Source organism: Chiloscyllium punctatum, chromosome 2 (genome assembly GCF_047496795.1).
Source record: "Chiloscyllium punctatum isolate Juve2018m chromosome 2, sChiPun1.3, whole genome shotgun sequence".
NCBI lineage: Eukaryota > Metazoa > Chordata > Chondrichthyes > Orectolobiformes > Hemiscylliidae > Chiloscyllium > Chiloscyllium punctatum.
This window is the reverse complement of record NC_092740.1, coordinates 62,388,104-62,401,967: the sequence shown is the minus strand read 5'-3', so window position 1 is coordinate 62,401,967 and position 13,864 is coordinate 62,388,104. Positions and strand designations below refer to the sequence as shown.

At 38.4% G+C, this 13,864-nt stretch overlaps 1 protein-coding gene across 4 annotated transcripts in view; it reads left to right on the top strand.

Annotated features, from left to right (window-relative positions):
- LOC140484693 (endoplasmic reticulum aminopeptidase 1-like) overlaps window positions 1-13,864 on the top strand; it is a 97,794-nt gene that overhangs the window by 60,024 nt on the left and 23,906 nt on the right. Inside the window, exons 12-16 of one of the 4 annotated variants that reach the window (XM_072583387.1) lie at window positions 507-590; window positions 2,119-2,285; window positions 7,071-7,150; window positions 9,702-9,885; window positions 11,202-11,358. In XM_072583387.1, coding sequence (XP_072439488.1) covers window positions 507-590; window positions 2,119-2,285; window positions 7,071-7,150; window positions 9,702-9,885; window positions 11,202-11,358 — 672 coding nt within the window. Of the gene's footprint in view, window positions 1-506; window positions 591-2,115; window positions 2,286-7,070; window positions 7,151-9,701; window positions 9,886-11,201; window positions 11,359-13,864 lie in introns of all 4 variants that reach the window. The other 3 variants (XM_072583377.1, XM_072583407.1, XM_072583397.1) reach the window with 3 other exon arrangements.

Below are 13,864 nucleotides of genomic sequence, written 5' to 3'. Positions count from 1 at the left end.
TCAAGCTGTTGGTGGATTTAAAAGCAATGCAGGCTGAAGATGAGGATGAGTAAAAACATGACAAATTAGGATACAGGAAGCAGAGTTTTTGCCATCTTACAGGAATTTAAGGATGAGGATAACTTTATATTTAAATTTATTATCATTTCAATAATTCCATATTTAAGCAAATTAGATTCCCTACAGTGTGGAAACAGGCCCTTCGGCCCAACAAGTCCACACCAACCCTCCGAAGAGTAACTCACCCAGACCCATTCCCCTGTGACTAATGCACCTAACACTATGGGCAATTTAACATGGCCAATTCACCTAACCTGCACATCTTTGGTCTGTGGGAGGAAACCCATGCAAACACAGGGAGACTGTACAAACTCCACACAGACAGTCACGCAAGGCAAGAATTGAATCTGGGACATTGGCGCTGTGAGGCAGCAGTGTTAACCACTGAGCCACTGTGCCACCCATCCAAAATGACCAAAATTAAATTCTGTTTGTTCTTTTTCTAGACTTGTCCATCAGATGATACACATAGAAGCAGATTAAATGAGCAACAGTTTTGCTTAGGAAAGTCAGAACTACCTCCTGGCTCAGTAAGATTACAACTTTTAAAAAATTCACGTTGTTACTTTTTAGATGATTTTCATTCTAGAAGTAATAAAAATCAAAGTTTTGAAATGTAATTGTTTGGTGAAAAAGTCTGACTTTTACATTTGACAATAAAATATATTTGAAGTGTTATTCTAATTATTCTTTCTAAAAGTTTTATTTTGCATATTTCCTAATGTGTACTATTAATCAATGTTTTTTTGTACCTCAATGTCCATCCTTTAAGAATTCCAATCAATTAGACGTTCTAGTTTCTTTGAATATATTTCACATTGTTCTGAGTTGAAAGACAATTGCTGATGCAAATAATTACATAGGTTTACCTTTATCATTGAACAAAAAACAACAAGGGAATACCTCTTTACTTGGATTTGGTGAATTTTGATTAATTGTGATTGCCAACTTTATTATTGTTTCCTATAAATTAGAATCACATAGGGTTGCCTCAATTTCTCAAGTCTTAGAATGGTTTAGTATATTACAGAAATAAATGATCAAATCTGTAATTTATAAATCATCCTATATTAATGCAGGGAACCCTGATGTTTGTGGTGCTTGATGACAAAAGCTTCTTTACAGGTGACAGCATAATATGGTTATTACAGAAATGCCCTGCTTAAAAATTCCAGATCAGCAGATTGGCATATTTTTAAGAGCATTTAATCAATCACTGTATTCACAATTACTCTTCAATGTACCACAGAATATTTATTCTAGAATAATATCCATTCCAATCACAAACTCCTACACAATTCAAACCTGCTATGCTATGCAAGTTTTTTTTAATTCATTGGGCATCGCTGGCTAGGCCAGCATTTATTACCCATCCCTAACTGTTAACAGTCAACAGTATTGCTAGTCTGGAGTCAAATGTAGGCCAGACCAGGTAAGGATGACAGTTTCCTTACCTAAAGAACATTAGTGAACCAGATGGGTTTTTCTGACTGTTCATAATGGATTTGTGGATTCTGAATTCCAGATTTTTATTACATTCAAATTCCACCATTTGCTTTGCTGGGATCAGAACCAAGGCCCCCAGAACATTATGTGGCTTCCTGGATTAACAGTCCAGTGACTTTACCATGAGGCTGTCACTTCCCAGTAAAAAATGGCAATACACGAAGAAATATAAATGACAGTATTACCTGACAAGCACTTTATTCAAAGTATAGGTTAATGTAGAAAACCACAACAAAGGAACAACAAAGCAGTACAAATATATACAAAATGACATTTGCAAACTCCAAATGATTTGAATTCAACCATATAAATGATATGATAATGTGGACATTGACAATAAAAGGAGTCATCGAATAATTTGAATTAAGTGAAATGTATGAATCTATTTTATGTGTAGTACCTCGGAAAAATGAAAGATGGCAGCACACTTTGTTACTTTATTGTGAGCTTTGATATATGACTAGGAATTAACCAAACAAAAAATTACTGTATCAGTAATAGTGGACACTGCAAAACATGTCAGTTTATTGTTCTTATCTTCATTTATAGCAGTGGTTCATGAAAGATGTGCTTGATGTTAAGGAAATGATGAATACGTGGACACTTCAGAAGGGATTCCCACTGGTTACTGTTACAGTGAAAGGAAGAGAAGTATTATTACAACAGGAACTTTATCAAAAAGGTTCTAACTCCAAAGATGAAAATTCTGAATCTACAAGGTAGCACTTCTAATTTTTTTTTAACCTTTATTCACATTTATCCTGCTATTAATCTTTTACTCAAACTTTTTTATACAAAGCATGATGACAATGTGGTGATAATCAGAATTTGTTTGGATCTGTACAGCATAAGTTTGATATTCATGAAGCTACAATGAAACTTACCTGATAAAAGTTTAAAAACTGCAATAAACAACAAAACAAGAGTGCTACATGGTGGTGTGTCTAACACATTACTTTATCTCCTTGGCTCTTGTGTTTGAATCATATGCAGATGGAATAAAGATTTCCTCTCCACTCATTTTTTAAAGTTCCTATGTAAGATGAGCATCAGAAATTTTAGCACAGCTCCTATTGGACCTGAAAACACAGCATAAGATGTTCTACAGTTTAACAGTTAATTGGTGAACATGCAGATAAGTCTCAAAGATTGTTGTGAGTAATAAAAAATTCTTGAGTTTGGAGAATGTTTGATAAATTAAATCTCTGTAGGTGACATTTCTTGTGTTTATATACCTTTTTATCTGTCTGCAAGCTTAACTCTGACAGTATCGCGTCTATAAACTCCTGGTTGAGAAAGTGATGACGTACATTCTGAATATTACTTTGATAAATGTATTCACTTCAGTTACACAATGCACTACAGCTGGGAAATGATATTGCTCCAAATAATGTTGAGGTGGTAGTGCAAACAGGAAAATCAAACCTACACATTCCTATTCTGTTAATCCTGTCATATTATCAGAAAATAGTTAATTAATGTCTTAAATAGTTGAGCATTTCCTTTAGCGTATGAAATGTCAAAATGTCAAATCAAATGCCAGCATACCAATGTGCTGATTTTCGTGTGTGTGCTTGTGCGTGTGAATGTGTGCCTGTGGCTTGCCCTCCTTAAGTAAAGTACTTCTGTTGATGAACCCAATAGAAGCCTCCTCCACATGCATAATGTGCAGGAAGCAGGCTAAATATAACCGTAGCTTCTGTCCCTCACTGGGAGCACGTGCCAGTCCTTTGGAATTGTATTTCTTACAGTTCTGACAGTGTGACAGTATTGCGCACTCCTGGAACTTAAAGGAGCCCTAATGTATTCTGATAAACTGGGGAGCTTTGCACACAGGCTTTTGGCACCTCAGGGAGGGGAGTGAGAGAGGTAGATTTTGTCATAGAGGCAGATAGGAAGGAAAGGGTGTACTATCTACTCGGGGTACCCCCAATAGTCATAGGGTATACTTGCAAAACAAAATACTTTATTAAAAACGGCATTCCAGACATGTTTGCTCATGGTATCCGTTTTATGCAGTATAATATTTGATCAGTTGAGATTTTGACAAGCTCTATTTACCTTTTTAATCAATTATTTACATTCTCAGGGATGGGTGGGAGGATGATGGGCCAGCCCCCACCCTATGATGTTCTGGTACCTTGGTACATAATTTGAGTTCACCTCTCTTATCAACATCTCACTTTTCTCCTTCAGAGAACTCGAACACATTCCTTTTGCCAAACCATGCTGACTTCTTCTAATTACCTTGAGTTTTGCTTTAATAATTTATTTTCATACTTGCCCCATGGCAATATATCGAGCAAGCTGACCTATTGTTTCTTGTTTTCTGCCTCCTTTCCTTTTGAAATGAAGTGTTGCATTTGCTATTTTCTGGTCAAATAAGTCCTTTCCCAAATTGAGGAAATTTTGTAAAATTAACACCAATGCATCTACTACTACATCAGAAATCTATCTTAATGACTTTAGCAGTCCATCTGGACATGGAAACTTGTTAGGATGCAGCTCCATCAGTTTGCTTAGTGCTGCTTCCCATGTGACTGTAATTTTGCTAAGGATGCTCTCTCACTTCCGTCTCCTGATATATCAGTATTATTGAAATGTTTTTGTATCTTCTACATTGAAGACAGAGCAACATATGTGTTCATTTATTCTAATATTTCCTTATTATCTACTGTTTACCTGTCATTCAGACTCTGTACAGGACTAAAACTCATTACTCAATATTTACCTTTATTTACCTGTAAAAACTCTTACTATCCATTTCTCATATTCCTAGCTAGTTCATTTTATAATTTCTTCCTTTTGTTTAACCTTTTAGTCATTCTCTGCCATTCTTTATATTTGAAGCAGTTGTCTGATGTGCAGTAATCTTTGTCGTGAGTGTGGTGCTGGAAAAGCACAGCAGGTCAGATAGCGTCTGAGGAGCAGGAGAATCGACGTTACGGGCATAAGCCCTTCATCAGGAATGTTTGCACTGCTGTATTGTTTGTTCCTCAAGATTAATGCTTTCCCTAACTTTAGTGAATTGTGGATAGATTTTTCTTAAAAGTAAACATATGCTTATTCTGAATATTCTGAAAAATCCCCGTAAACTGTGTCTCTATTGATTTATCCCCTAACCTATTTTTCCAGCTCACTTCAGTTAACATGCTTCCCTACCTTACTTATGTTTAAAATATTAGTCTTGGACCTCATCTGCTTCCTTTCAAACTGGTTGTAAACTTAATCATATTATTGCCACTACTACTTGGTGAGGCCTTAACTCTGAGGTCATTAGTTAGTCCTGACATGTTACACAGTACCAAGTCGAGTACAACCTACTGTCTGGTTTGTGCCAGAACATGTTCACCTAAGAAACATTCTCAACATGATGAGCTGCTCTTCCAAAGCTACTACTGCCAGTCTGTGTTTTTTTTTCAGGTTATATGCAGATTAAAGTCACCAGTGATCATTGTTGTCCCTTTATTGCAAGCACCCAACATTTCTTTTGGTACACTTTGTCCCACATTATGAGTACTGTTAGGGGACCTGAAGACCACTCCCATTAGTGGCATTTTTTTTTACTACTATTCCATAATTCCACCTAAATTGATTCTACATCCCGATCTCTTTAACCAAGGTCATCTCTGACTATAACACAGATAATATCCTTGATTAACAGTGCTATCCCTTCAATTTTACTTAGCTTCCTATTCTTCTTGAACGCCATATTTTCCTCAACATTTTTGACACAATTCTTGTCACTGCAAAGCCAGTGGCTGTCAGATTGTATATATTTCCTTGAATCTCTGCAATCAACTTACTTGCTTTTTGAATGCTATATACATTCAGCTACAGACAATTTAGTTTTAACATTTTGTTATCTTGTAGTATCTAAATTTTGTATCTTCCTAGATACTTTCACTCTGCTCTTCCTGCTATTCTCTGACCCTCTTTTCCCATATTACTATTTCATTCTCTTACATTGTCTCTACTTTTTCATACCCCACATCTGTCCCACTTGATCCCTTGCCCCCTCTATTTAATTTAAAGCCCTGTCCATTTGCCTAGATATGCAGTTTGTAAGAATACTAGCACCAGCACAGTTCAGGTGTGGACTGTATAAATGTTGCAAGCCCCACTTTCTTCAGAAATGATGCCAGTGAGCCATGAACCAAACCCCACTTCTTTCAAACAAGTCTTCATTTCAATTTCCTTATTCTAAGTCATAATATCGATTGTGAATAGCTGAAATCCCAGAACTGATCCTTGTAGCATCCACTACTTGCAGCCTGCCAATTTGAAAATGCGCTGTTCAGCTCCACCTGTAGTTTCTGTTCATTGACCAGTCCCCATCTACTAAAATATATGATCTCCAATTCTATGAGCCCTGATTTTGCATTATTAACCACTGTGTGGCCCCTTATTGAATGCCTTCTGGAGTGTCAGATAAAATCACAGTCAGTTTGCCAGTTTAGAGATTTCTACAAAGCTGTATAATAGCAGACTATGTTGATAATAGTTTAATAATGTTATGCTATAGATGATGGATGCTTCCTTTGGTGGGATCCAGCCTTTTAAGATATGCATGTATAGCAAATGTTCCTATTTCTCTGTAACATTGGATATGGGGCTGTGGTGGATGATGGTAGGTTGTAATCAGCAGCTTCTCCCCTCCAAAATGAAAGATGAGCTGTGACAATGCTCAATGATTTTTAGTTTTAGAGCATTATAGTTACACGAAAACAGCAACAATGGCCACCCCTCACTGACTTTTGATATTCCTGGGTGCAACCTTTTTTAAAAAATCTACATTATGTTTGCATCACTTGTCTTTCTCTTGCTCCATGATAACGTCACATTTGTCTAGTTATGCACCTCTGATGTTGTGGGTTCCCATGTAGTCTTTTGACATCTGGGCTCAAATCAAAATCAGATCAATGGGATAATTGGTTTCAGTGTTCTTTATGAAATTAGTTTCTGCAATCTGAATTTTAAGTGGGTGCTGATATTAGAAGTTGGCAATTACCATGATCAGTGAAACGTCATCTTAATGAAATAAGAAATTCTTCTGTCCTTTAAAAGAACCTGCTTAGGTATGTTATAATACAGCACCAGAGCTACTGGGACTTGAACCTGGATCTTCTTGCCCAGAGGCAGGGATATTATCAATACATCATAGGACCCCCACATACTGCTTTATATTTGCGTAGGTACTAGACAATCTAGAATGCACTGCTGATGTGCTCCAAGCAAGAACTATATGAGAATGTCATATCTGCATTCAGCACTTTTAGACCACTGAAACATATGACCAGACTGTTCACTGGTTGAGTAATTTGTTTATGGTCTGAGTGAGTTGGACTTATCCTGTAATTATTTCTGCTGACTTGGAAGTGTTTGACACCAATACTGGTACAAAGTGGAGAAGTATTTTATTCCACACCTTTGATAGACATAATCTAAGTTGTAAATATTTAATGTCCTGTAAAAAAAAAATTCTTATTGTCTTTGTTTTATAGTTATCTGTGGCAGATTCCACTGACTTATATTACAAGCCATTCCAAAACTGTCCAGAGGCACTTGATGAGAACAAAAAATGGTAAATAACATTCATTATATTTTTCTGTAATTTAAGATTCTTGACAATTTAATACCACCTTAGAGATCTGGTAAGGTGATGAACCAATGTTCTGGTGTGTTCACTAAACAACTTCTTCTTTGAAAATGACATGAAAATATTCTGGAACTATTAAGAAGGACAAAAGCTGTAATTGTTTTTCTCTTAGTTGTCTTTTCCCCATCTCTTACTACAATTTCTTCTCTCATCTTATTGACTTACCGTTGAGCATGTATCCAGGTTCTGCTTCCCGGCCTATCCTGGACAAATGGCCAATCTTCATTTGTGGACCGAAACAGAGTGGCTGTAGGCTAGTCTACAATACAGTGCAAATTGTGGAATAGATTTACTTTTGCCACATGCATGCACTCTAAGGGAGGACCACAAGATACTAGCCTGTGTCGGAACATTTTTCTTGACCTTGCCTTGGAGCCAGCAATCCTGGTTCAAGTCTTATCTGTCCTGGAGTGTATCACAGCATATCCAAACTATTGATTAAATAACTAAGTCATGCAAAGAAAAAAAAGCTGGGTTGATATCCCCAGACGCTTATTGTTATTACTTTATACACAGTACTCAAGAAATGTAAATGCAGAATAATTTCCATAACAAAAGATATAACCTTATCATTGCTAAATAAGTATGGACATTATAAAATTTTAAAAAAGCTGGGTTTAATCTCCTGGTGGGAATTGCTTGTAATTCGTTGAATGTTTAAAGAGTGAAATGGGAGTTTTGATGGCAGTTTACATAAAAAAGCTGTTGAGAGGCTCTTGTCAGGCGGTACTAGGCACCCTGCCAAGGACCTGGGAAGCTTGTATTCAAGTTCTTTTTGCTCCAGAAGTATGTAATAACATCTCAGAACAGGTTGATTACAAAATTTGAAAAACAAAATTGGATTTTGAGGGTCATCTGGTGCAGTGGTAGGGTCTCTGCTTCTGGACTAAAGCTCCATCTTCTCTGATTGTGTGTATTTTTTTTAAGAAAACAGAACTAGGCCGTTTAAAATTTTAAAAAAAGGGGGGTTCTTTGCCCCAGTTGAGTAGTGTTTGTGATAATTAATCATTGGGTATCTTTATTAATACGGTGTTGGTTTAAGATGTTGAACTAACTGGCTATAGCCTGCTGCTTTCAGAAAGGTAAGTACATTCTGCACTGAAGGGTGAAAATTCATACTGTGTTTTCCCACCCCATCAGCATGAGTTTCGGGGACAAATCCATCCCCTCTGAGGGCATGTCACACACCAATTTATTGGCTAGCGGGCTGTTAAATGGATCATTTTATTCAGAGGGTTTGAGTTCTGCCAGCTAATCAAATGACCGGCAGCTCTCTCTTCCCAGCCGCACTACCAGAAGCAGTAGTAATTGCTTGTATTGCATCCGCTGTGCAATGCAGATTGTTGATGCTGGGTGAAATTATATATAGCCAAGCTGGTAGATCCTGGTGATGTTGGTAGAGCCTCATCAATCATTGGCCAGTGCACAGATATTAAAAGAGTAATGTGAAAAGAGTCTTTGCTCACAACTCCAGTAATGCTGTTCACAGGACATAATGTAGGCAGAACATCTCTTTGCAGGGAGGCACAGTGGCTCAGTGGTTAGCACTGTGGCTTCAGAGTGTCAGGAATTCGATTCCACCTCAGTCTGTGTGCAGTTTGCACATTCTGTCCGTGTCTGTGTGGGTTTCCACCAGGTGCTCTGGTTTCTTCCTCTAGTCCAGAGATGTGCAGGGTAGGTGGATTGGTCATGCTTAAAAAAAAGTCCAGTGTTCAGGTGGATTAGCCATGGTAATTGTGGAGTTCCAGGGATAGAGTCGTGGGCTGGATCTGGGTGGGATGCTTTTCAGAGGGTTTGTGTGGGCTTGATGGGCTGAATGACCTCCTTCCATAGTGTAGGGATTCCATGATCTGTGTTACTAAAGCAAGTGTAACTCCAATAATTCTGATGCTGAAACTTTCAACCTCCTCAAACATGCAGTTAGTAGCCTGGAGGCTGGGCTAAATCTGGTTGTGGACTTTCGCTCAGCAATTGCTGAGCGAATGATCTAGACCAGACTGCAAAAATAAAACTGCAAATGATTCATTTCTGCCATGTTAGGGGCCAGTTGGATAAGTGTTTAAAAGTTATCCATGATGATGTCACTGGCTATCAAATACCCAGTTGGCTTTGTCATCCTTCCTCTCCTCCAGTAGTGAGGCCAGTACATAAGTAGTATGAATGTCCATTACTGGCACTTACTCTAAGCCTGGATACTTCAGTGAGACTACGGGCGGAGGAATTTTTGCTCTAGTTTGTTTAGTACAATTTGAAATGATTTGTCCTTTGTCTTTGCAAAGGAAAAAGGACTGTGCTCTATATATACCTTGTGATTTCTTTTGTAAAGACTAGATTAAAAAATAACAGCTAATGATGTTTTTAATGTGGCCTATAGAGGCTTACAAAAATGATTGTGTATCGTAAATGTTTATCTGGCCCAATGTGTCAGCTGACTTATTCTGTGAGCAGGTCTTGATTTGATTTCTCCTCCACTCAGATGTTATCACTCTTTTGGAGGAAGTGAATTGGATAAAGTTCAATGTGGATATGAATGGTTATTACATTGTTCATTATGAGAATGATGGATGGGATGCATTAATCAAACTACTGAGAGAAAATCACACTGTCCTCAGCAGCAATGACCGAGCCAGCCTGATTAATAATGCCTTCCAGCTTGTGAGGTAAAGAATGTAATTGCTTTTCACTTTGTCTGGATACACAAGAAAGAGTTTTGTAGCGTTTAGAGACAAACATCCTGGTTCATAAAGCTAATACTACAGTGTCAAATTTCCAATATTATATGCAGTTAAAATGATCACTGTAGTTAGGTAGTGAAGAAAAATTGGTTAATGTTGGGTACGATTGAGATTACTACTAATGTAGAGCATAGACACCAACTTTTGTGGTCCTGTGGCCTGTTCCTGTTGTATAATTTCTATGAATTTTAATAATATATCTGAAGATGTTTTTGGATATTTCTTTCATGAAGTCCCTTCTTTTTCTTTGTCGCTGACAGTAACTTACATTGAGATAACTCAAGGTTTTGCTGCAGTGGTCATCATACACATTTTCTATCATGGCTCAGGTTGATTTTATCCCATCTTTAGCGTGAGAATATAAAGGTCAGGTGCATAAACAGACTGCTTCACTGGCACTCGGGGCAGCGCATTGGCTCAGTGGTTAGCGCTGCTGCCTCATAGTGCCAGGGACACGGGTTTGATTCCAGCCTTGGGCGACTGTCTGTGTGGAATTTCACATTGTCCCTATCCCTGTTTCCTACGGGTGCTCCGGTTTCCTCCCACAGTCCAAGGATGTGCAGGTCAGGTGAATTGGCCATGCTAAATTGTCCATAGTGTTAGGTGTATTAGTCAGAGGGAAATGGGTCTGGGTGGGTTACTCTTCAGAGGGTCGGTGTGGACTTGTTGGGCCAAAGGGCCTGTTTCCACACTGTAGGGAATCTAATTTAAAATAAGATACCAAGGATTGAATCCTTGGCTGCATTGTGTCAGTAACACACAAATAAGAATTATACTCAATTATATTCAACATAGCAATCCTGGAACTCTAGATTATTGGACCAATACATTGTGAAATATTCCCTGGTGGCTCAGTAGGTAAATATTGTGTGATATGATACTGAGTGAATGCAACCAGAAGGTACCAAGTTAATATTATGAATGAACAAAAAGCAACATACTGCAAATACTGAAATTTGAAACAAAAGAAAATGCTCAGCATGTTGGACATGAAGAGTGATACAAACTTGGCGCAGGGCTAACATTTTAAAAAGGTTATTCTTGTTGTTTGACTGACTCATGAAGTTTAATAATACTACACTTGTATTGTGTACCCAGTATTTGTAGTTTTGTGTACTGAAATAATTGTGCTGTCTATCAAACCTAATAAATAATTGTTTAGGTAAGCCATACATTATTGTACTTTGACTCACATTTCGTAGGAATGGCTATCACAACACCATAGTTTTTTTTTCAATTAGTATAGGAAAACTGCCTCTTGACAAAGCCCTGAATTTGACACTTTATCTGAAGAACGAAATCAGTACCATGCCAGTCTTCCAAGGCATGAATGAGCTCATACCCATTTACAAGCTTATGGAAAAGAGAGAAATGGTGGAAGTTGAAAATCAAATGAAGGTAAGATTTATTACAGTGACATATAGTTCTGTTTTGTGTGGCACCAACTGACAGGAAAGCTTAACTTTGAAATCATGTTTCTTTCCCTTGCACAATGTGGTGATGCTGCTTGTGGACACCATATGGGGTTGGTCAGTTAAATCTTTTGATGGTCTGCATGGCTCTGTTTTGTTTTTATTTATAATGCCGAGAGCTAATCTTTCCTAAACATTGAGGAAAGTAAAGAGGTAAGGAGGACCAGACCCATGAGGTAAATACATTTGTAGCACTGTACCAGCTCGCTCAAGTTGCCACTTACATTCACAATGTAAAGTGAACTGTTCTTAATTTCAACAAGGTGTCCAAGATGCCCTTCCTTCAGGTTTCCAATTTGGAAATTTCTGACTGCCACCCTACTGCTCACATTTTCGCAGCTATGAAAAAAAAATCATAGTACAAGAAAATCCAGCCACCAGTCTGCCATGCATCCACAAATCAGTTTCAGATCATTGTAGTTAAATACTACTGATGATGATAATGTGAAGTCAGGTACTCCTTCAAGCCAATATCTGCTTCTTGGATGAAATAGGATTTTACAGGTTACAGCAGTAGTGATTGTAATGAGGTCAGACAGGTGGACCACATTGAATATGAGATCCCTGATTGGGGTTGTTAATCTGGTCTAATCAGGGAGCCCTGGCTGACAGATATAATCAGGCATGTCGGAGATTCTGTTCTCTCTGAAAGCTTGCTCTGAGAGTGCTGGATCAGTCTCAAGGACTCTTCACTTGTAAATAAAGGGCGATTTGGTGATGAGACACTGGCCTCTGGAGTTATTTCAACAGCCAGAGAAAAAAAAACACTGCACAATAGTTATCCTGGCAAAGAAAAAAGTCAAACACCTTTAAAACCCACTGTGTGGCCCTGATAAACCACATAAAGCAATTGTGATGGAGGGGTATCGATTAAATTCTTCCAATCAGTTTCCTTAACTTACACTCCAAATTTGCACCATTAAATTCATAGTAGTTGATCAGCTATTACCTTAGATGACCAATCACTGTCTAGTTGCATAATATGAGTTTAATCAGCTAACTAAGATTGACAATTAATAGTTTCTGCTGTATCTCCATATCAACCATGGTCCAACCAAACAATTTCCTCTTCTCATGCTAAATAAATTGATGTTTGATTTCTAAATTCAATTTCTTTAAATACAAGTTCTGATGACAAAAGGTTTGGACTTTGTGTCTCTTTTCAGCAAAATCTTTCTTCAAAAGTGATGTGTTTAAAAGGTAGGACAACTCTACCCAGGCTTCCACTTGTAATAAGATAAATTAGGAAGTGCATGGTGGAACATACATGGCAGATTTATCCCCCCAGAATTCCATCCAGCTTGTGCCTCTGCATGGTTTTCTCAGAGAATGAAGACCAGTGACATAGCTAGCAGGTTTAAGATGGAAATACTGGATTTTTCTCTTTAAACTGGAATGGCTAATGGTGGTTTTTAAAAGTTTCGGAATAGAAGTTTTCATTTTGCATCTGGTGCTCTTTAAGACCATAACTCCATAAGACATAGGAGTGGAAGTAAGGCCATTCGGCCCATCGAGTCCACTCCGCCATTCAATCATGGCTGATGGGCATTTCAACTCCACTTACCCGCATTCTCCCCGTAGCCCTTAATTCCTCGAGACAACAAGAATCTATCAATCTCTGCCTTGAAGACATTTAGCGTCCCGACCTCCACTGCACTCTGCGGCAATGAATTCCACAGGCCCACCACTCTCTGGCTGAAGAAATGTCTCCACATTTCTGTTCTGAATTGAACCCCTCTAATTCTAAGGCTGTGTCCACGGGTCCTAGTCTCCTCGTCTAACGGAAACAATTTCCTAGCATCCACTCTTTCCAAGCCATGTATTATCTTGTACGTCTCTATTAAGTCTCCCCTTAATCTTCTAAACTCCAATGAATACAATCCCAGGATCCTCAGCCGTTCCTCATATGTTAGACCTACCATTCCAGGGATCATCCGTGTGAATCTCCGCTGGACACGTTCCAGTGCCAGTATGTCCTTCCTGAGGTGTGGGGACCAAAACTGGACACAGTACTCCAAATGGGGCCTAACCAGAGCTTTATAAAGTCTCAGTAGCACATTGGTGCTTTTATATTCCAACCCTCTTGAGATAAGTGACAACATTGCATTCGCTTTCTTAATCACGGACTCAACCTGCATGTTGACCTTTAGAGAATCCTCGACTAGCACTCCCAGATCCCTTTGTACTTTGGCTTTACGAATTTTCTCACCGTTTAGAAAGTAGTCTATGCTTTTATTCTTCTTGCCAAAGTGCAAGACCTCACATTTGTACACGTTGAATTCCATCAGCCATTTCCTGGACCACTCTCCCAAACTGTCTAGATCCTTCTGCAGCCTCCCCACTTCCTCAGTACTACCTGCCTGTCCACCTAACTTCGTATCATCTGCAAACTTTGCTAGAATGCCTCCAGTCCCTTCATCCAGATCATTAAT